Genomic DNA, 24,653 nt, shown 5'->3' on the forward strand with positions numbered 1-24,653 from the left:
GGAAACAGCCCTGATCTCAATCCAATTGAAAATTTGTGGCGACGTTTGAAAATTCTTGTACGAAAAAAACGTCCATCCAATAAAAGACAACTTATTGAAGCTATAATTGATTCTTGGCACCATGTAATTACGAAAGATGAACTTCAAACAGTCGTTCACTCAATGAAAAGAAGCTGGGAAGCTATCTTAAAAAATTAGGGGTATCCTACTAAGTATTGATTGTGTAAGTATCACTTTAAAAAATTGCAAATCTAAGACAGATCTTACTATTAGTTGCGGAACTTTTTTTGTAATACAGATATTGTAATATTGTATTCATTATTAAATTTTACATTAAATTACCTTCAATTTGATATATAAACTTTTGTATTTAAATGAAAATTAATATATTCTACAAGCACACAAAGTTGAAAATCATGAAACTTTCAAAAAGTGTCCACACTTTTGGCCACCACTGTATATTATTTTTTTTTTTCAAATAAATAATTGTTTTGAACATATTTTGTTTTAGAAAAAGTTCCTTTAAATTAATTCAAATAATTCAATTAATAAATTAATTTAAATTCAAATTTTAAATTAATTAAATATTTTGACACTTAAAGTTTGATTTTTTAATGTAATTCATTTGTCCTTTAAAGAGAATTATTGAAAATTTTCTTATGCTATTTATGTAGATTTTTAAATAGTTTTTTTTCAAAGTTAATGCATGCACCAAAAAAAAGGGGGGGGGAATTGTCAAATTTTTTAAAGGATTTATTTAAAAATTGTTAATAAGAAAAGAGATATTAAAATTGGCCATTTTAATGTAAACATATGAAGTAAAAAAACTCTACTTATAACAAGAATTAAATCAGGTAAAAACTTATAAATTGAATGCATACAAAATACAACAATTTAGATTCAAAAAATAGAGGTTGCTTTTACTCAGGAAATATAGCAACAGCATATAAAAAAAATTGTAATGGTCTTTATATTTTTTAAAACATAATTATTTAAACACTCTGAATAAGTTTGTCATAGATGCAATAAGTTTAGAACAAGATATATGATGTTTAAAGGAAACCGGCAAATACTACTTAAAAAATAAAGTGAAAATTTTAATAAGACTTATTCATTGCATTTTTACAATGAATTTTGATAAGGAAAACAGATAAAACAGTGATATTTTTCAATGCACAAGTTTAAAATAAATTAGTAATTGGTATGAATGACTTAATTCAATGGCAAATTCAAGAAAATACAGCCAAATCTTATTCAATACTACAGTAAGACGTCTGCTAGTAAACCTTAAACAAAACCTAACTATATCATAATAAGTATAGTACATAACACCTTGATTTGCTAGAATTAACAGCAGGCATGTATGCATATTTGTTAAGAACCAAGTTCATTTTAATTTAAGAAAAATTCAAAGTAATTGTAAGCATAGCATACTTTTGTGCAGCCAAAAAGTATCAGATCAGAATCCTCAGTGATTGTCAGCTGTGTCACCCCTATTTTGTCTAGGTAAGCCATTTGAGCATCAGCTTCATATGGAGCAACAATACAATCAATAGATTTCTTTTTACATGCCTATAACAATATTTTGTTATTTGCAAACATATTAACAAAACTTAAAACAATAATAATGAAAAATATGTAGCACACAGAAATAGCAGATTTGTTCAGATTATCATTCAGAAAAAAAATATCAGAATTTGGTTATAGTTTCTGACTATACCATGCTTTTTAAGTAGTTCAGATTAAACTATAAATTATTTCCTTCTTTAAGTTTTTAAATTGTAAACTAACATTTGTAATCATGAAATTCACACTAACATACCTCTAATTACTATTTCTTCTTGTTGGGAAGTTCAAAATCTCTTTTAAATTATTATAATAAATAAAAATAAATACATTCATGGATGCTGAAGAAGCTTAATTTTTTAAGGAGACAAAATTAAAATACACATTCATATTTCTTTTTCAGAGGCACAACAGCCCTACATGGGCCCTGGTCTTCTCCAGAAGTTTTTCCCAGACCTCTCTCTGTTTGGTAACTGTCTTTCAATTTTTCGTATTCAGAATCTCCATTCTTTTTGAAGATGGTCAATCCATCTAAGGTGAGGTCTGCTATTTTTGTTGTTCCTATAGGCTTGATAAGAAGTTTTTAGCAGTTTTGATCTTTCTTAATTATAACTAGATATCCCGCCTAATTTATCCTTCAGATTTTCAAGTATTTCACAACATCAGGTTCTTTAAAGATTTTATATGATTTTGAATTTGTTTGCCTTCGATATAAGCCGTCCAATTGAGTTCAACCACAAATACTTATTATATCTCTCTTAAGAATTACAAAATGCCGACAAATATCTCAAGGTTAGAGCCCACATGTCTTAGATGCATATAATAAAACAGATCCTGTAAATGTTTTGCATTAAAAAAAAAAAAACTTTTTTTATTTTAGAAAATTAGACTTCATATATTTTTTGGGACTGTAAAAACATCTGTTTGTAAACTAGTTCTCTAAATTTAACACACACAAAAAAAATATTTCTTAATTGCTAAACATCTGCTAAAAGATTAAACACTTTCTTGATCTTACATTTCACGAGTGATGTTAATTTATGAAAATTGTCATTACTTGTCTGAAATATTAAAGAGAACTTTAAAAGATTTCGAATTATTAAGGGTGGACACATACTCACATCCCCCAACTAACAATGCCCATGAGTACATTTATATCATTATAAATATTATTAGCTTACAAATAGTAAATACATGTAGTTAATGTAATGTAACTAATATTATTTCCTTTATTAATAAATATTAATTAATAATTATGCTTAAAACAATTCCATTCATTTTACAAACATGGGTACTAAACTGGAACTTACAATGCTTAATTTAAAATTACACTTGGCTCAAATTTCTGAGGATCCTTATGACACAAAAGTATTTTATTCACAGATTTAGCGTACGTTTAAATGTTAAATAGACACAATATTTGTCACCTCCATTCAATTTAAAAGTCACTTTTCATTCAGTATAAATATATAATTTAACTAGTCAGTTATGGAATTGTTAATTAATTTAAAATGGTAACGTAACTAATATACTCGTATTTCCAAACTACTATAAGCTCAATTTCATGATAAATTTTAAGAAAACTAAAACATAAATTTAATTTTGAAAGTTTCAAACTATAATTAGGCCAATAACATTTTCTTTCTTTCAAAAATAAAAAAAATACTCAACCAGAATAACTTCTCGAGCCATTTCTGGAGTAACATCAACACATCTTTGGAAACATTCTCTTGCTTCCTTTACTTTTCCTTCACATAAAAGTTCCTTTCCTCGTTGTTTTGTCTTATCTCTATTCCTATAATATTGCAGTCAAGTTTTATTAATGCTACTAAATGAACAAATCAAATGGAAAAATATAAACTACTATAAATTACACATTCAATTCAATTACAAATAGCATAAAAAATTTTATAATCAAATACTGCCAAGTGTTATTACTTAAAGCACCTTTTAAATAATATGATGTCATCATCATCTTCATAGTTGGCCAGACAGCCCAATGTGGGTCAATGTCTTCCTCTGAAGATTTCTCCATAACGAAATCCGATTTATCTTTGATCTCCAGTGGGTGTAAAAAGATGTATCTTTTTTATTGTATTGTCATCACTCATTCGAATCACATGGGCCATCCAAATCATTTTTATGTATTTAATAATATTGGGCTGTTTATGAATCTTGTACAGTTCAAAGTTAAATCTCTTTCTCCAGTTGTTGTTTTCATTTACACGACCAAGTATACTCCGCAAAGAGAGAAAAAAAATTATGCATAGATTTTAAAATTTTGTGAAAAATTGAAATAAATAACAATAAAATAGTTTCATTTTAAAAAGCATTGATATAAAAAACTTTAACCTAGTTATTGTACTACATTAAATTTAATCCATATAAATTTGAGCTATTTTTATGCCGCTTATATAGCTAAACAATTATGTTAGTTATTTTAATTTCTTTTCTATTTCCTCCAGTTTTTTCTATTTTGTCTTGCCTCTTCCAGTGTTGTGGAATAGGTAAGTATCATTATTAATAAAATGCCAAGCTTGAGCAGAATTATTGCACTTTTCTGAGTTAACTGATGAAAATGGATCACTAGATGGATGGTTACCTAAATGTTATCCAGATGCCAAATTCAAATCTCTGAGCCAAAATAATCACGAAGTTTTTAAAGCAGAGGACAGCTACAACTAAACTATCTAGAACCGGTTAGTTACTACATTTAAAGAGCTTATTTTTAGAATAGCTAACTGTTAATTAAAAATTTTAAAACACCAAGATAAACTGCAAAATTTGTCAATTGCCTAATGATTTTAACCATGCAAATGCTACTTTTCATAAAGAAAAACCATGTTCTAATCACCAAATTGACATGTTTTCCTGATTTTTGCCAAGCTTTAATAGGTACACATCTAAAGAAAAAATACTTTAATGATAAAACAGTTATTGAATGACTTAAGTAGATATAATTTACTATTACTGCGAATAATCAAAGTTTAAAAGTTAAAATAAAGTTTGCTGAAATCCCATCTAATCTTATTAAAATCCAATTTTAAGCTTATTAAATAGGATAATAAACAAAATTTTAACACTTAGAAAAAATAAAATAAACATACTCTCTGCGCTTCTTCTCTGTAATAGCTTTAGAGGCCAAGTTACACCCATCAAAAACCATTATAGGTTTTACTCCTGCATCCAGAAGCATATTAAGCAGTTTAATACAATAAAAGACATACCTACAATTATAAAAGGCAATTATCAAGCAATAATAAACAGTATATAACAATTTAAGAACATGATCACAAGCTAGCTAAATAAGTCAAGAGTTTTAAAATATTAATGCCATAAATACATAATAAATATATAAAACAAAGAAGATTTTTCTGAATGCAAACTAAGAATAAAATTTTTTAAATAAACATCAGTAGGACTTAAATTACAAATAAAATGATTATCATTAAATAACTAAAATAATTAAAATTTACTGAATTCAATAAGAATAAATAGCAATAAATGCATTTTGTAAAACAGAATATGAAAGCAGATAAAAATACAAACAATTAGCTCAGGGAATCATTATAACCCAGAATTGGCAAGGTTTACGACAGAACCCTGGTTAAAACCGTCCTGTCCAAAACCCCTTTGTCTAAAACTGTCCAAAACCCTTTTATTCAAATTATATCACAATTTTAAAAAAAAAGATATTGTAAAAAATAAAAGGTTAATTTTTGAACAAGAAACAAAATGAAGACAAGTTTTTGTTTTATTAAAAAAGTTTGTTATTTTTAATATTGCATTATTTATCCTTTTGCATAAACATAATTTACCAGTATTAAAAGCATAAGGTATTCACTTTTGTTGTTCAATGAATTGTGGAACTTCAAAAGTTATAAATTGTTTCCTATTATATTATTTTCCTTTAGTAGGTTAAAGCAAATGATATAAAAAGTATCAAATATTTATTAATCTATGTAATTATTACATGTGTAATGGTTACACCAATTGAATTTTTACGTTTTACCAAAGTTCAAGGCTTTGGACACTTTAAGACAGTAAAACCCACTTAATACTGTACGTCCAAAATAAGTTTAGGACGTACAAAATTCCATCCCTGTTATGACCTGATTAAAATTTATTACTTTCAGCAGAAAATTTGCTGACAAATATTATGAAATAAGATATATCGTTGTTTCATAATAGTTTACTTTGCGAATAACTCTTCAAACATAAGATATAAATTTACCCATCTGTCTTTTCTCCTTTAACTAATTTTTCTGCACAGGAAAATGCTCCTTTATGGAGCCAACTGTATGCATCAATTGCAACCGTGGCTCCCGAAAAATCTTTAATATTAGCAGGTCGACATGAATTTTTGACAAATGGGAGTAATCCAGTAATACCCATTTTCGAAATTTAAAATTAAATTTTCGCGGGGCTTAGAGAGTCATTCTAAGCGGAATACAAGGAAAAGTTTCAGATGTTGGCGAAAAAATAAACAAATGAGAAAAAAGAAATACAGTTGCAGTTACATAAATATGACATAATTAAACAGGTTTATCCAAACTGTACTGTTGAAAATGGAGAATCTGATTGGTTAATTTTCCTTTTGAAAATATATTTCACCAATCAGGATCTCAATCTCTCATGATCGTGATTGTATTTGCGTGAATCAAAGACAGTGAGAATAGCTCATAACTTAAAACATTGATGAGCTGGATGGAAAATTATATTATTAAAGTTTGGCATCATATTAAAATGTAAATAAACAAGCAGCTCATTGCCCTGTCGTTCCCGTGATCATGTCTATGTCTAACTAATTTTTTTTTTAAATTTAAATTTATTTGTTGCTTTAAAACTAATTTTTTTTTTAAATTTAAATTTATTTGTTGCTTTAAAACTATATTTTATTCGATAGTTAAATTCTAATCTTATGGTTACTGATGTTAATTTGTATTTTAGCGTTATTGATTTGAATTCTGATTCAAACATTGCTTCATACATTCAAAGATCTTCAAATCTTTCAGGAAGTTTTTATGATATAAATGGTCTATAAAATGCATTCCATGTTGAAAAAATGCGTCACTTTTCGGACATTATTTAGTTTACCCTTGAAATTAGAAAATAAAATTATTAATTTAAAAACTAAAATAAATTTTTATAGTACTCTGCGAGGAAACTTCAAATCAATCTCTTCTAAAGATATCGATTTTTTTAATTCTTTACTTGGACCTAGTGGAGTAATTCAAAACTCTGATGAATTAGTTGCATATAATACAGACTGGCTTCGAAGTCATCGTGGTAAATTGCATCCTATCTCATTATTTTATTGTTATTATCAGTTAAAATAATGATTTGATTTTAGTTTACAAATCCTACAATGAGTAAGAGAATTATTCAAGAAACTGTTGACTTAATCCATTTTCATAATGTGGGTATTAACTCAATCTCACCTCAGTGTAAAACCATTTTTACTATGAAAACCTAATTTCTCAAGTCTAAACCAAGTTCTCATGATATCAGGAGATATAGATAAAGTTAATTACCATACATTGTAATCAATTTAAATATTTGGAAATAATTTGTGAAATATTAATTTCTCATCAGAAAATAAAACCTACTTACGATTTCAAAATTAAATCAGATTAGCTTCATGTTAATTTTTTGTCTACCTAATGATTTATATGTTTTTAAATAGTGTCTTAAAGTTTAAAAAGTTTTAACGAACTATACATAAAACTTTTGAAATTTTAAAAACCTATATCTGTGTGTAATGGCTGATTCAGTATGTTTTTATTTAATAATATCATACAATGCTTTCATGATTTCTAATGGTTTTATCAATAAAGGAAAAAAAAAAAGAAGCTAAACCTTATTATTGAATATTTTTTTAAACTTATTATATGTGAAGAATAATCCAGCCGATTTACACCCTTACATTCTTCAGATGAAAGAAAATAGGAATATAATGGAATTTTAGTCATAATATGATGATATGGGAATAATAATATAATGGAATTGTGAATGTATATTTAAGCATTTTCATAGCAGTATGATTTCATTACATCTTCATGGCTTTTTTGTATTCATCATAAATTACTGTTACACATTTTATAACCATATAAATGAATAACAATTGAAATTTTCTATTTATTTATATCTAATGCAAGGTGATATGTTTAATACAACTTCCTTCATCTTAGGGCATTACTTTAGTTTCATATAGTAAATAGTCCTGGTTAACACGGGTAAGATTTGACACACATTTAATCAAACATTAAACAAATTATTTTACACATTTAGCAGATTTACAAATTATTAATTACACATTTAATTATTTATGTAATAAAATGTGTAAATAATAATCTGCTTAAAATTAAGCTTATTAGCCAAATGTAGAAGCCATTTCAGCGTAGTGAAGCTATTCTGTAGACTTTAATTATGAATAAATTGAATGAGGTATTTGAGGTTCGACTGTAAAAAATGGTACGTTTAAAAGTTAAAATTTTTAGTTTTTCTAAAATTTCTGATTTTTTCCTGGAATAATAAAATAAGGTAACAAAATTTAGATGATAAAATATTGATGAAGTTTTTTTTAAAATGCTCAATATGTTTATTCTTGCAAATGTTAAATGTTTAAACAATACAGAAATTTTTTTTTATCTGTTTAATTTCACTACTTTTACTAACTAGCTAAGTATGTTTTTTTTAATTATTTTTTTTAAAGTTTTGGTCATAGTACATTGTGCTTCTAAAAAAAGTGCGTTGCACCTCTGTAAAATTTTTTTTATAGAAAACTATAAAAAACTTAATTTTTCTTTAAAAAAATGGATTTAGTGCCTTTTTTTTTTCTTTTAGACAGATATGTGTATTACATAGTATAGTTAACTGCTTTTGCTTTCTTTTTAGGCAGTTGAAAACAATGTATTTTTCTTTATATAGATAATGAGGAAACATGAAAAAAAAAATTAGCAAAACAGGTAAATAAAATACAAAAATGAGCAGACTATAGTTCCAGTTCTATAAAGCAAGAATTCCCTAGTGTTCAAGGAAATAAAAAAACTTTTTTTTGTTGTTGTTGGAGGGTTTGGCTTATTAAGCTAAAATGCCTGAACCTAGGGTTCCCACATATCTTGAAACTTCCTAAATGTTACAAATATTTTTTGTGTGTGTGTTTTTCCTTAAGAATTGCCTATCAGAATTATGAATTAACAAAAATTGAAATAAATATAATCGCAAATTTATAAATATATTATAATTTATTCACGTTATAAAAAGTTTAGAATCTTGTAAATGAACAGCATGTAAATCTGAGGAACAATGGTGCCACCAACAGTTCTGTGCCTAGGACCCCCAGATTTCTGAATTACACCCTGTTTTTTGGTGCTTTCTAATATTGTCTTGTTATTTTTTTTTTCAATACACAGTGCAAAGTTTATCTTATCTTCATAATAAAACATGACTTTTTGATATTCCAATATCTTTTTAATGATTGTACAAAAATTTAATGGTTTCTAGCTTAAGTCTTATTCTCAATATGACTAATAAAAGACTAACAAATTTATTATTTATACCCACTAATAATGTCTCTCATTGTTTTAGGTTCTAGCACAGTAGTTCTTAGACCGAAACTTAGTGAAGAAATATCAGAAATCTTAAAGTATTGTAATGAACATAACTTAGCAGTTTGTCCTCAGGGTGGTAATACTGGTCTTGTAGGAGGAAGCATTCCTATATTTGATGAAATTGTTTTATCCTTAAGTTTGATGAATAAAATCACCTGTTTTGATGATAATGCTGGTAAAATTCTTTTGATTTTAAAATAAATCTTACACTTAATTATAAAGTATTATCATTTATCCTCATCTTTATTTTTTCTTTTTGAATTCTCTAATACATGGTTCTTGAATTAATGAATCCAATTCCAAATTGGGATTTTGGTTTCCTGAAAAACTTGTACCTGAACCTGAATTTTTCTGCTTTGTAAAACATAAATTTGAGTAGATCTAATTTTTTTTGTTCCTGATGCATTTTCTAAAATTGGATTTCTTAACATTTCAGCTTGAATCGGAAAATCATTTTTTTCACAAAGTTATTTAATGGAGGTAAAGTGCTTGTCAAGAAAATTTTTGCTCAAATTTGCCTAAATAACATGGCAGTTTAAGGGTTAAACTGTTTGTGATCCAAATTTGGATTTCGGGATTTTTAAAAACATGGGTTATAACATACTTATTTCTACACTTTAGAACATAATTTTATTTAAAAAAGCATACAGGCATTTTTTAAATTGCTGGAATTGTAATTTTTCTGTGTTTATAAAATTTTCTCTAGTTTTTTTAAATGTATATAGATTTTTTTTCCTTAAAAATAAATTGATAAATATGCCATAGCTCATTAAAAAATATTTACTAATTAAAGTAATTTTCTTTGGTAATCTGAAATAAACCTTTCATGTAAGAAGCGTTATATGCCTGTTTTTTCTTCCTATTTTTTCTTATCACTAACATGTTTTTAAAAATTCATAATGTTAAAGTTAATTATTTTTAACATTCAAATATCAAAAATGAATTCAGAAAATTTTTAAACCAGGTGTCTTATTTTGTATCTAAATATCATATATAAAATCTAAAAAGTATCATGCACATTATATGACTCTTTTTAGAACTATATATGAATATATTGACAACTAATTGTAGTTATTGAAATGTTTTATTAATTAAAGTATCATATTTGACTTAGCTTGTTAAAATTTCACGAATTAGCATCATATTTAAATAATTGCTTCTTAGGTGTTCTACAATGTCAAGCTGGTTGTGTTCTTGAAAATTTAGAAAATTTTGTGAATGAGAAGGGTTACACTGTTCCGGTAGATTTAGGTGCTAAAGGAACGTGTCAAATCGGTGGAAATATCTCTACAAATGCTGGAGGTTTGAGATTTATTCGCTATGGCTCTCTACATGGAAATGTACTTGGCTTAAAAGCTGTAAGTTTATTATTATAAAATACGTCTTTTATTAGTTAGAAAAAATTGTTTAGGAATTATTTGTGTTATCTTTATTTTTGGAAACTAGTTGGATAAAATTGTATTCATACTATCTCAAAAAGTTTTGAAAGAAATCAGAAAAATGTTGTTTAAAGAATGATTATTCAATTTACAATATTTCTTTTCTGTTTCGAATTTGATGTTTTCACGGAATGGCTGATTATTTTATTTTAAAACTTACTTGAGTTTCTATCGATTTTTGAATGTACTTCTTTGAAAGTTAGGTAGTATTTTTTAATAAGATTTTGTATAACCTTTTGGTATAAACCTTCATTAGCAATATGAAGCTCTACAAAGTTTTATGCAAAGAAAAACGGAAACGTATATATAATTTTTTTTTCTTTTCTAAAGTTTTTTGTTGATTGTTTTTTTTCAAATTTATTTATTACTTATAAAACACTTGTTAATACAAAGCTCAATGTAGTTATGATATTTTTAATATGATTTTAGAATTTTCTGTAAAAAATTCATGAATTTTTTAGTGCTGTTTATCTTATATAGGTTTTACCTAATGGTCAGATATTGGATTGTATGAATTCTATGCCAAAAAATAATACTGGTTATGATTTAAAGCACTTGTTTATTGGTTCTGAAGGAACACTTGGAATAATTACTGATGCTGCTATACTTTGTTATCCTAAAAGTCTTGAAACTTCTGTAGCTTTTTTGGGTGAGTTAATTATTTTCTCTTTTAGATTACTGAAATGATTTGGACTTTTATTGTTTATAGTTCTTGATTTTTATAAATGTTATTTTTTTAAAGGTTTACCATTATCCATGGAGACACGTATTTCATGTTTTTACAAAAAATTCAAATGCTCTAAAACTATTTTTTAAAAAATATATGACGCTTAAAATCGTCTTCTAGAAAAAACAAAAATGCTTTCTTGTCCTGCAAGACAGATAATCTGGTTTTTAGTCTTTCTGTTATTTCCAGCTATAATGATTGGTAAGAGTTAGGAAAAAAATTTTAAATTTAGTTTTCAATTTGTTATCCCTAAAGTGAATAGTTTTTTAAAATTAATTTTTTACACATTATAAAAACAGATAATCTGGTTTTTAATATTTTTAGTCCTTCTGTTATTTCCAGCTATAATGATCGGTAAGAGTTAGGAAAAAAATTTTAAATTTAATTTTTTACACATTATAAAAATATATATTGATATTAATGTAAATATACTCTATAAAAAGTGCGGTATTCTGTGTTAGCCATTAATTTAGACTTTGCCAGATATGCGTTTATCATAACCAGACTTAAGGTAGTCTCAATTAAAAAAAACTTATTTAAAAAAACTTATTTTTTAATGTTTTAATTTTAGAAATAACACTTTCTTCAACTATGAAAATTGAATGTAACTATAAAATTTAAAAACTTAACTTGTCATAAAATAAATCAAAATTATTAATCTTAATTTTAATAACTATTAATAAAACTATCCCAAAATAAAACAAAAATTATTTTAAATTATATTTTAATTTAAAATCAATTTAAATTAATTAATTTAATTTAAAATTATCATAACACTCAGATTGAGACCTACTAAAACTTCATAATACACATATTAAAAATCCTGAAAATTGTTTATAAATGTTATGATACATAAAAATTTGTAAATACGTTTTTAGAAAAAGGAAATTTAAAATTAAAATGCATTAGTAGCCTAGATGTATTTTCATATTTTACTTTTGTCTAAATATTAATTTATTATAAGTTTACTATAATGTTGTTTAGTTAAATTATGCTTAAATTTTACTGCATTATTTTCAAGATCATAGTAAATTTACTCACACTAAGTAATTGTATTTTCTATTATGTATATGTATTATGGTATATTATTATATTGTATATTAGTTATAGTATTACTCAGCTTACTTTTTTTTAAAGGAACTTTATTTATTTTAGGATGCAATTCATTTGACAATGTACTTGGCACTGCAAAAGTTATTAGACAAAGGCTGGCAGAAATACTATCATCACTTGAAATGTTAGACGATGAAGCTGCTGATACTGTTAGGGATAATTTGAAATTAACGGTTCCTATTGAGAGACACCCATTCTATGTTCTAGTTGAAATATCTGGTAAAGTATACTTTTTTTAAAATCCTAGACCTTTAACCTGAATTGATATTCAATGGGTTTTCTCACTAAATGTTAAAGTATACAAAACCTGAAATTTTATTTTTTTTGTAAATGATTCCAAATTGGTTTTCGAATATTTTTTATAACTTACACAGTGTAGCTGAAAAATGTTTTGATATACCATATTATATTTGAAGAAATTTATAAATAAAACACTCTGGACACTTTTGACTTGACTATAAATTTGTGATACAGCAACAGAGTTATAACTTGTGAAAAAATTAGAGCTATATTTTTTAAAATAAAGTGTAGGAAAGTAGAGTTTCATTATTTTAGAATTAGGCAAAAATAACTTAAGTATATATTTTTTTAATTCATTATTTCAGCATTCAATGTTTTTATATCCTGCTATTCATTAATGATATCTTTAAATGACTGTGCAGACTACAAATTCTATGACATAGATACATTATTATTATAGTCGAATCTTGATCCGCAATTCAGGTATCTTTTGTTTTTATGTATGTATCGTCTTATTTTAAGGGTCTGGTTACAAATGCTACTCCTATAATCTTAATAATGCTCGTTTAGATCATCATTTGGAACTAGAAGATTCCCACATCTATTTTCAGAAATTCTACCGACATTAGAGAAAGATATTGAAGTTATGTTACGATGTGAGAAGACAGACAGTAATTCTTGATGCTTATGACGAAGAAGAAAATGAAGATTTGTTGCAGTTTGGGTAATAGCACATTTGATGTTTCTGTGTCAGTTGATGAAAATTATGAAACCTATGGTGCTCTTGATTCAGGCTGAAGAAGTGCAAAGTGATACGAAGGAAGTCGGCGAAACAGAACCATAAGCAGTGTCAAGGTATGCAGAAGGCCACAAAACCTATGAAACTATGAGTAACTTTTTGTATTTTCACGCACTTACGGTAAATGAACAGCTATCTGTAACAAATGTTAAAAATTTATTGTTTGTACTGAGAAGTGAAAACTGCGTTCAAACCAAAATTTCCAAATATTTTAAGTAAATAAATGTGTTTTTTCATTTTTCTTTTTCATTGTAACTATTTTTTCATTGAGTGCATATTTTTCTAATACTTTTAATATATTTTCAAGTTATTATCTGATGTTTTATATTGATCAGCATTCTTTGTTTTCCCATATCTATTTTCCTCAATGAATGGTCCTGTGATAAATGATTGATTAAGGTTTGTATTAATATTTTATGTCCCTGTATTAATTATTTATTGTACCTATACCATAATTTTGGCAATAAGTCCTGGAAAAATGGAAATGGAACCCCCTGTTTCTTCTTTTATTATTATTTTTTTTCAGCTATCTAAATAATTTTAGCAACAAAAAACATCTGTTCATAAAGAACTCTATGAACTTCCTTTAAATGAAAACTTTATTTAAATAAGAATTTTATTGAAATTAAATATTAAAAAATTTTATTCAGCTATTAATTTGTTACTTGAAGTTTTATTAAACTTATATGTATTTCTTTTTTTTGAAAAATCAATTTGGTTTACTTTCACATTTTTAAAAAAATTAATTACTTTCATATTCTTGTTTTTAATGTCTAATTAACTAATTAAATTAAGAGGGATAATTTTTATGAAAAAAATTCTTTTGAAGCTCTAATCTGTTTAAATAAAGGAATGGAAATAAATGATTAAATTTATTTTTATGAAACCACCATACCGTATAGTTTGTTAAGAATGATCTGTTTAAATGCATTAAAATTCATTCAGACTAAATTTTTCTTATCTGAAAATTAGAATCAGTAGAGAAATTCTGAAAGATAAATTTAGAAATGATTGAAAGAAATCTCTGTACCTTTAAAATAGTTAAATAAAATTGATTTATTAATTAAAATGGTAACTTCATTCTGAACAAACTTTTATTCTCAAAAAGGTATTAATTTAATTTCATGTCACTATACTAACTTATAATGCTCATTAATATAAGATTAAATTTAATTAGACTAATTCTTTTTCAAAAAGGTTTAAAACTACTTATCATGTTTTTAACACAATTTTATTTTTCAGGTTCAAATCGTCAACATAATGAAGAAAAACTAAGTGAATGCTTGACATATTTAATGGATCAGAACCTTGTCAATGATGGTACTGTTGCCTGTGATTTTAATCGTATTAAGGTAAATGTTTGTTAATAATACATATTTCGCACAATTTAATAGAGTTCCTGTGAGAATTTATAAAATTAAGAACATTAATTTGAGGCATCAGAGTCTTGTACAGGGTGGTTTCTAAATACTGTAACACTCTAAAAATAAGAATTAATTTGAATTGTTTTGTGAAACAATTGCTCTCTCACTATTCCTGTGAGTGGCACTTTCTATAAGTGCAAACAATCTATATTATATAAAACGCTAATACGTATGTATCAATAAAACCGATGATATTTCTTTTCTCGCTTTGGCAACAGTTTTCATTTTTAATTGAGAGGATTCGGTGCGCAAGAGCACATAGTGATCATCATATGGCTAATCTATATTATATAAAACGCTAATACGTTTTAATTGATAGGCTTCAGTGCGCAAGAGCACGTAGTGAGCATCATATGTCTAATCAGGTGAATTCTCACCGAATTATCAAAAAAATTCTCACAAAATTATCTTCATCGAAGCCGATGCTTTACATCCGGCGTTCAGTACTATTTTATATTGTTTTACAACACATGGTTTTAGCCCTCTGGTGGGAAAAACTTTAAAACAAAACTTGCAACAGTTACTTTTCTCAACAACTGAAATTTAGAATAGTGTGATTAAGAAAAATATGCGAACTGTTTGCAATTTCAAATTAATATTGAAATGCACAGGTTTAGAATTTTCTACATTGTAAAGTTTTCGGAACTTCAGTGTTCAAAAAAGTATACAAAAGCTAGACGTTAAGAACATATCCAATGAGCGAGCAAAGAGAGCATCGGATTGCGAAGCAGTCCGAAATGAACTGCAAAAGCAGTTCTGGGAGTTGGCGAGCGCCAGCGAGCAGTAGGCGAAGCCTCCTAGTTTTTGTTTAAAGCAAAATACTTAGAATCAGTTTAAAGAAAAAATTGAAAACGTTAATGGTTAAGCAGCTTTTCGATTGAGGATTTTCTGCAGGTAGAATCTTTAAGCAAATGAAAACTCTAAGCAAATGAATATATGATGCGAAATTTATACGATTGATAAATGCTTAACATATTTAATGCAGAGTCTTGGTTTTGATGGCACTGTTGTATGTGATTTCAAATTATATTAATGGAGATATCTTTGAATAACATAAAATTTTCACCATTTATTGAGTTTATAAATATACTGAATGCTTAACATATTTGATACATCATGGTCTTGTTAATAATGGTACTGTTTGTTGTGATTTTAACCAAATTAAGGTAAAATAATCTAAAAATGATCCAGATTCATACGAAAATCCTTGAATTATTTTAAATCAAGATTTTGTTTAGTTGAATTTAATTTCAATTTAATTAAAGATCATATTGTTGGCTTTAATTTTAATCATTTGAAGGGAAAGATAGGTAAATGATGTGGTATTTATAATAAATTCCTGTATTTGAATATTCAAGGAATTTTGTTTACTGTTATTTTTTAAAATATTTTGACTATGTATAGAAATTCACTATTAAAAAATGTGTATTGGTTAACTAAATGTGGTTGATTCAAAATGATTCTTTCTGTATATTTATTACACTTTTTTATTCTTATTTTCATGATTCATTACAAAAAGCTCATAACTAAGTTTTATTTTTTTTATCATTTAGATGAAGGTTTGTAAATATATAAAGTTAATAATGTGAAGCAATTTTCATAGAAAAGTCATTCTGAATGGTGCTGTTTTAGAATATTTGTTTGACAGCAATATTGTTTCACATATATAATTTATTTGTATTAAATATGTTATGTATTTATTGATTTATTTGAATTATGAATTATTTGAATAGAAACTTTTCTATAATTATTGTTCTTTGCAAAAAGCTCATTACTAAGTTATAATTTTTAAAAAAAAATTTAGATATTTAAAAATGTGGAAAAAAAATGTAAACATGATGATATAGGTAAAAATATTTTTCATAAATTCAGTCTTTTGAAGTATGCTGATTTGTTTGTGTAGCAGTCTTGAGCATAGTTGCCAAAAATGTCATTTATGATTGTTCGAGTTTAAATTATATGATTATAAATTCATAAAAATTTTAGTGTTGTTAGCTTTTTGTTGGATTTCAGTTAATGATCATGATATTTTATGAGTAAGGTATGAATGAAAGCTTTATACAATAACTGCTAGGCCTTATCCTTTCTATATTGTGTGTACTATGACATAGTTTAATGTGAACAAAAGCACTGAACAGGTTGCACAAGAGCAAACATTGTTTGTGTGCCTTCTCGATTACCTACTTATTTTTTTATGCTATAGGCTCTATTTAAATTTAATTCTTTGTTTACATGTTCACTCTACGACGTTTTTAATTTATAGGCTTATGAAATGGAACTTTTTATGATTGCTAAACTTTTAATTTATGAATTTTTTTATTGGAACTGATTTTTTTAATGAACTTTATTACGCAAAAATATTATATAATATACAAGAAATTTTTTCTCTTCACCAGATTTTTTAGTCTAGCTATTTATTAGTGATGCCTACTGTATATTGCGAAAAAGCTGATTTTTGTTCATTTTAAATCTTTGTAAGTTTTCAATGTGCATGAATCAATATTTTTCTGAAAGGTAAATTTGTATATATCAAAATAAACGTTTCCAGTTTCAGGTAAAAATATAAGTTTTACAATAATCTTAAGTATTTCATTTTTTTGCAAGAAATTTTTTTACACTCTTGAAATCAGGAAAACCTAATCCAATCTGAAACCAAATAATAACATTTACAATTAAATTAAAAAGCATTTGCTAGGTTTGTTTTGAGTAACACATTTAATATTTCTATTTTAATCCGTATATCATCAGATTGTACCTTGAAGGTGTTTCTAACAATCAACAATCACTTTTCGCTTCCTATCAGTTTTTTTTTTTTTTTTTTNGTTTTTTTTTTTTTTTTTTGCGAACAAGCGGATTTTAAAAATTTTATCTTTTTTTTTGTCATTTATGACACAGCAATAACAGTTTTAATTTTTCGATAGCGTTTTTCTTTCTGCTACTTTCTTTACATTAATTTGCTACCCATAGTGGATATACTTTTCAACTTCATTTTTAACAAGGTTTTTTAAAAGTAATTTCTGCAACATGAAACTTTTTGAAAGTGCTACAAACTCCTTCAACTTTGTTGACCTTGACGTTTTTTCGAAGAATTTAGTTTCTAAGTAACGTCATTATTTTTATTTAATATTAATTATTTTGATCAATATTTTAAATAATTCTTTCTAAAAAATTAACTACAAAGCTAAAAGTTAAAGTCCCAAAGAATAATGGAATATCAATTCACGAGTTTTAGAAACTGAGATAACATTCTTAATGAATCTGGATTGATCTTTCAGAAAGAACAGAAATTCTGTTTAAAATGTACTAGTCATATACTCAATTTTTAGATAAATATTTCGTATGAATTTTTATTTTGATGAGAAAGTTACAGTTAAAAATTGCATTAGAAAATATTCTATATTTAAATTCAGTATTTTTTCTTTAAATGTTTTTAAAACATTTTGATTGTATTTAAAATTATTTGTTTATGAAAAAAGATAAAAGAGATTACATAACTCCACTCTTTTCTTAAAATTATAAATCGGCAAATTTTTTTTTACTGTTTTCGAACTATAACATTAGAGCATTTTGAAGCATACTCCAAAAAACTCCAAGTCGGGTAACTTACCAGCTGAACACCTTCAATTTTTAGATATCCTGTTTTAAATCACTTATTTTTAGATTGAGATATTGTGTTGTTTAAAAAAAACAATTTGTATTATATTGCCTCTTAGGGTATCTGGGCAGTTCGAGAACGAATAGCGGAAGCTGCACTGCAAGAAGGATACTACTATAGTTATGACCTGTCATTACCACACAAGGATTTTTATGAAATTGTGGAAGTGATGCGCAAACGTCTAGGTAAAAAGGTTACTCGTTGTGCAGCATGTGGCCATTTAGGAGATGGTAATGTTCATTTTATTGCTACTACGCGAGAATTTGATCCTGAAGTTCTCTCTTTAATGGAACCATTCATATATAAATGGACTGCTGAAAGAAAAGGGAGTATAAGTGCCGAGCATGGTATTGGATATCAGAAGGCAAAATGTTTGTGTTTAAACCAAACAGACAATGCTATTGCCACCATGAAGATGCTAAAGAAATTATTTGATCCAAAAGGAATTCTAAATCCATATAAAGTACTTCCTTAGAGAAGATTTGGAACTGATATCAGTAATTGATTACCAATTTGTTACCGATAATAATTACTGAGCAATACATTATGTATAATCTTGATTACATTGTAATCAAGATCACTTAAAATTATGATTATCAATAATTATGTATTATTACATGCTTTCAGGTTCTTGTGACTATTAGATTTTGGTTGTGGGTAATATCATGGGCAATCAACTTTTAATTGTTGGTATAATTACTTGGTATCTTGTAATCACAATTGCTAAAGATCATAATTATTTATGATCGTTCATTTTGATTACTCATAATTGATTTTGATTACTTATTGTTTCTTTTGTGAGTACAGGTAATTTTGATGATCACTTTTTTATAATCACTAATTATGATTGCTTGCAGCCATGCTTACTTGTAATCACAGTTACTTATCATGATTACTTATAATCGTTGATTTTGATTACTTTTAATCATGTTTACTTGTAATCGTTTCTTTTTGTGATTCATTTGTGATTACCTGTAATCACAATTACTAATTCCAATACTAATAATTCCAATCACTAATTGTGGCTAACTGTCATGCTTGCATGTAATTAATTACCTTTTGCCCAACTCTTCTTTAAATAATGTTTGAATCAAAAATTTCATGATATTGTTTATATTAATATGTTATTTAGTTGTATATATTATTGAGTTACATATATTTGATATATACTTAAATAGTATTTGATGCACGGAATTTTTTTTTTTTTTGTATTTAAATCAACTCGGCAATGTTATTGCCTGTTTAAAGTCAATTGAAAAGTTATTTTATCCAAGAAGTGTTCAAAACCTGTGTTACTCATAGGAGACACGTGTTATTCATAGCAGACACGTGTTATTCATAGCAGACACATGTTATTCATAGAAGATACATGTTATTCATAGGAATGGTAGGGGAATGCTTTACAAATTTCTGCAGGTATTGTGACTTTTTAAAGTTAATAATGTATGTGTTTTCCATACGTCATATTTATTATTTTTATTGTTGAATGTCTTTTTACGAAAGTGCCAGAGCTTTCAATACTGTTCATACAAATTTCTGGTTTTAAAATGGTTTAAATATTCTCATCATAATTGAAATTTTAAGTATTTTCAAAATATATTTTTATTCATTCATAAATTTCACATTTTTGAATTTTATACAAGAGGTATGGGACCAAATACTGCAATTGTTAACGAGTTAATAACTTATATTTTTAATGTGCTTTTTATTTTTATAGTTGAATGTGTTGTGACCTAAGTGCCTGAACTTGATGTGTTCAATACTGTTTACACATATTTTGGGTTGTAAAATGAAATGTATTCTCTTTACTTGATTGACAGTATAATAAAGATTTTATGTAAATTATATATGCGTATTATTTTTACAGTTGACTGATTTATCATCAAAATGCCAATACTTGATGTATTCAGTACTGTTTGTACATATACGAAGCCTTCGGGGTACTAAGAGAGTTAATTTGGCATTTGTCCTCTCTCTCAATAGAAAAGGTTTTGTTTTATGGCTACCGCGGCCGGTACCCCCGGAAGACGTCGGCTTCGGTGGTCATATTTTAATTTTAATTCCATTGATTTTTTATTGCTTCAATTATTCTTTCTTTTGAAAATTCTGCTGCTTTTAAGCGCATTTCTTTCAAAGATAGTTTTGTTAATTTAGTATTTAATATTTTGTATTCTTTTACTCAAAATTTCAAACTTGTAATATTGTATTCCATCTTATATCATCATGATTCACAATAAGTCTATAAATTAGTTCTAATTCTTAAATATTGTATTTGTTTTAAATACATGCAAAAATAAAGTTAATTCACTAGCAAAGCATTCAAGTAAATATGTTTTTAGTTTGCATTAATTTTTGCTGAACAAAAGAAATTTTTAGAATTACTTAAGTTAACAAACAAATTTTAAAGCGGAACAACTCAGAAACTATGTATTAAAGGATATGTGCTTTAAAGCTTATGATCAGAAAATATTTTAATGCAAACTCTGTGTTACATATATATTTATGACAATTTAAAAAGTATGCAGATGAAGATACTTTCGTGAAAAGATGCTATTGCACATATTTTTTTTTTCACAACTAAAATTGAAACAAAACTGTGATATACTTAATACTAAAAAATTTCATTTATAGCCCTACTATGGAATGTAGTGTTGTTATTCCAAATAATTTTTTTCAGTTTTAAAAGAAGGTGCAGTTGAGGGATTGTGTTTGCATAATTTTGTAATTGCTACCCTTTGAGTATTAGAAAATTTTAATTCATTGGCAGTAATATTGCAGCAATAGGAATATTAATTGTTCCAATTTGTTTTATATAATTTAGATACTGTAGTCAAAGTATTTCAGTTTATAAAAGATTGTGTTTTTAATGTAACTTGAGTTTATCTGCTTGGACTTTGAATTTAAAAACCCAAAAAGTTTAGAATCGTTTTAATGCTAGAAGTGATTTGAATTTGGAGAGATTAAAACCTGCTAGCTTAAGACTTTTCAAAATTCAAGCAACCATTATCTTATTTACTTTAAAGGTTTTGAATGATTTGAATTACATTTGAGAATTAAAAATATCAATATCTTCTTTACTTAGAGTGTTTTTTTTTTAATTTTGAGAGATTTGAATTACATTTGGAATTGGAAATAGCCATTAATTTATGGTTTGGAGGTAATTATAGATTTACTCCACTTTTGGTTTACTTTTAAATCTTATGTTTATTTTGCTCAATAAATTAGTCAATTTATTAACCAGATTTGTTGGCAAATTTATTGATCAATGGTTTTGACCAATGAATGGTGTTCATACATTTCTCAAGCCATTAGTTGAATATTGAGGTCATGAATACTTAACATGAAAGTACAACTTTATATTTAATACGGCTTAATAGCCTCACCAAGTCAGGGTATTATTGGGCATAAACTCGTCGCATGATGGTCCTTAAAAAAGGAGAATCACAACAACCCGGAGTGATCAAATATAAATATTTAACTTAACATATGAGATGGAATAACAGCACATCAATTTACCATGGCTCCCATGGCATGTTTGGAGGGAGGGTTGCTTTTTCAGAGCTCTTTCATTAGATGGCAGGAATGTCATGTATAGTTTGTCTACGGTAAGAACTCCATCCACCACAAAGTCTGAGATCATCTGCTATTGAAACAAGAATAGCGCATTTCAGGGAGGGTAGCTTCTCTTCACTCTAGGTCTAACGCAATAGACCAGAGAAAAAGATTACCTTTCTCTAGCTGATCCGAGCCAAAACTTGTCTTTAACAGTCACCCCACACCCCTACTTTAAATAGTTATATCTCGTTACCATAGTCACCGACATGGGTCCAGACGAATGGGTGGGGGAGTTCTTACTTTAGACAATTTTGACCCCAGTCAAATGACATAGACATCACATGAGCTGTCACCCCTCACTCCAAACTTCCTCACCACAACCAACGAGAGGATTTTCTGCCACAACAGATTTAACATGCACCTTGCTGGGTATACAAGCCGGATGTTTAGTCCAGCTTCTGGGATCGAACTCACTATCTCCTGCTCTCCACCATCCGTGTGAGTGACGCATTAACCCTCTATGGTTGTGAGCTTCATGCAATTCCATGAAATCTTAATTTTATAAAATTCGTCCACGAGGATCATTTATTTGGAAGACTGCAAAAGCAGCATGTGGATTAAATGCGTAATGATTAAAAATAGTATGATGGTGGGAATTTGAAAAATGAGTACCCAGAAGAACTCCAACCATCACGGCTGGAATAATTACTTGTCCCACTGTGTGCTCGGCCATATCTAACTATGTATTTTTAAATATCAATACTTAAGTACCCTTTTTTTAAAAATCATATTTTTAACAATGTTGTTTATGTTATAGGGAATTTGGGCTGTCCGAGAAAGAATTACAGAGGCTCTCTTACAGGAAGGGTGTGGCTACAAATATGACATATCTCTACCCCACAAAGATTATTATGATATTGTGAAAGTGATGCGAGATCGTCTCGGCAAGAAAGTCACTCGCTGCGTGGGTTATGGACACATAGGAGACGGTAATGTTCATTTTAATGCCACAACCCGGGAATTCGATCCAGAAGTTCTTTCTTTAATCGAACCTTTTATATATGAATGGACTGCCGAAAGGAAAGGAAGCATAAGTGCGGAGCATGGTATTGGATATAAGAAAACAAAGTATTTACACCTCAATAAAACAGACAATGCTATTGCCACTATGAAGTCTCTTAAAAAGTTATTTGATCCAAAAGGTGTACTTAATCCGTATAAAGTGATTCCTTAAAATATTTTTTAACTGAAATTTGTATATTACTTTTGTAATTACATTTGTAATTTTATCAACATTAATGTGTTGAGATTGAAATACTTAATATTTTTTATGTAGGGGAGAGTCGGGTAGCCCCGCCCACTTAAGGAGTATTGCTTATATTTCTGTATAATATTGAGTAATAATCAATATTTTTGTATTTTTCTATTGTTTTATCATCTAATTAAGTAATGCAAAAAGAATAAACCAAAAAAAGAATAGTTTAACTTAAAAAAATAGAAATTTAAAAAAATTGGCTACTGTATTCAACATATATTCAAAACTATTGTTTACCACACTACCAGCTGCATAAATACTTGAAACTTTGAAAATAATCTTTTTTTAATATAATAATTAATGTCCGATGGCCCATTGACTTGAAAAAATATTCTATACACATGAAATTGACAGTGGGCGAGGGTACCCGACACTCCCCTAAGTTTTTTTACAAAGAGAAATTGCTCAGGCTAAAAAAAATGGATAATGCTGCTCTCCTGGTACCTGTCCTTTTATTAATGTAACATATGTATGTTATTTATTACTAAAGTGCTAGAAATTGAAGTACTTATTACTGGTTTATACGAAATTTTTTTTGTAAAATAAATATGTTTATTTTTGCAGTTGATAATAAAATATTGTTGAAAAAATGTGTCCAAATTTACAGTTTATAATAAACATTGTTGCAAAAATATGTTGATATTTGCAGTTTATAATAAAACATTGTTGCTAAAATGTGTTTATATTTGCAATTTATAATAAAACATTGTTACAAAAATGTGTTCATTTTTGCAGTTTATAATAAAACATTGTTACAAAAATGTGTTCATATTCGCAGTTTATAATAAAACGTTGTTAAGAAAATGTGTTAGTTTGCTTTTAAATTTACCATGTCAGTATTTAAAAACAAATGATGATTCTTTTTTTAAAAAAAAGTTCTGTTTTATTCGTAGTACTGCAAATATCAATCATTAAATATTATTAATATAGTTTACAGCAATCGTGCCTTTAATGATCGAAGCATAAAATTGAAAACTTGGTACACATGTACAATTCGAATCAAGTTTTAATTTTGGATGGAAGCCCATAATAATAATTTCATACGTTCAAAATTGAGCGGTGTCTTAAAATTTTAATTTCTTTTTTTTTTTTAGGAGAAGTTCTNAATTATTTTTTTTTTTTTTTTTTTAAATTTCAATTCATGTCACTTGGGGAAATCTATGTCAATTACTCACTCCATTCCCCCACTATTACTTCTAAATTATTT

General features: G+C 26.9%; 2 protein-coding genes across 3 annotated transcripts in view; one reads left to right on the forward strand and one right to left on the reverse strand.

Moving 5' to 3' along the window:
- The window catches only part of LOC107446642 (Exonuclease tos), a 33,336-nt gene extending 27,270 nt beyond the window's left edge, over positions 1-6,066 (reverse strand). Inside the window, exons 1-4 of the mRNA XM_071186960.1 lie at positions 5,801-6,066; positions 4,674-4,793; positions 3,238-3,361; positions 1,435-1,572 (exon numbers count right to left, since the gene is read on the reverse strand). Of these exons, the coding sequence (XP_071043061.1) occupies positions 1,435-1,572; positions 3,238-3,361; positions 4,674-4,793; positions 5,801-5,961 (543 nt within the window). The 5' untranslated portion in view covers positions 5,962-6,066. The remainder of the gene's footprint in view (positions 1-1,434; positions 1,573-3,237; positions 3,362-4,673; positions 4,794-5,800) is intronic.
- A 233-nt stretch (positions 6,067-6,299) lies between these two features.
- Positions 6,300-24,250, forward strand: LOC107440644 (D-2-hydroxyglutaric acid dehydrogenase). Of its 2 annotated transcripts, none has more exons than XM_071186097.1 (7): positions 6,300-6,855; positions 9,157-9,354; positions 10,344-10,537; positions 11,099-11,267; positions 12,501-12,677; positions 14,740-14,849; positions 22,949-24,250. In XM_071186097.1, exons 1-7 carry the CDS (start codon positions 6,600-6,602, stop codon positions 23,363-23,365), a joined length of 1,521 nt encoding a protein of 506 aa, XP_071042198.1. In that variant the 5' UTR covers positions 6,300-6,599; the 3' UTR covers positions 23,366-24,250. The 2 variants fall into 2 exon arrangements, with proteins under 2 accessions (XP_071042198.1, XP_042911082.1); XM_043055148.1 differs by lacking the exon at positions 22,949-24,250 and adding an exon at positions 18,635-20,421 and having other exon boundaries at positions 6,310-6,855.
- The last annotated feature ends 403 nt before the right edge of the window (positions 24,251-24,653 follow it).

The sequence above is a fragment of the Parasteatoda tepidariorum genome, chromosome 10, assembly GCF_043381705.1.
Source record: "Parasteatoda tepidariorum isolate YZ-2023 chromosome 10, CAS_Ptep_4.0, whole genome shotgun sequence".
In the NCBI taxonomy this organism is placed as follows: domain Eukaryota; kingdom Metazoa; phylum Arthropoda; class Arachnida; order Araneae; family Theridiidae; genus Parasteatoda; species Parasteatoda tepidariorum.

Bases quoted from the DNA above. Each gene is read 5' to 3' on its own strand.
- LOC107440644 (XM_071186097.1), top strand. From the start codon at position 6,600: ATGGTCTATAAAATGCATTCCATGTTGAAAAAATGCGTCACTTTTCGG. The intron at 12,678-14,739 runs GTAAAGTATACT...TTTATTTTTCAG, and splicing joins TGTTCTAGTTGAAATATCTG to GTTCAAATCGTCAACATAAT. The intron at 14,850-22,948 runs GTAAATGTTTGT...TTTATGTTATAG, and splicing joins GTGATTTTAATCGTATTAAG to GGAATTTGGGCTGTCCGAGA.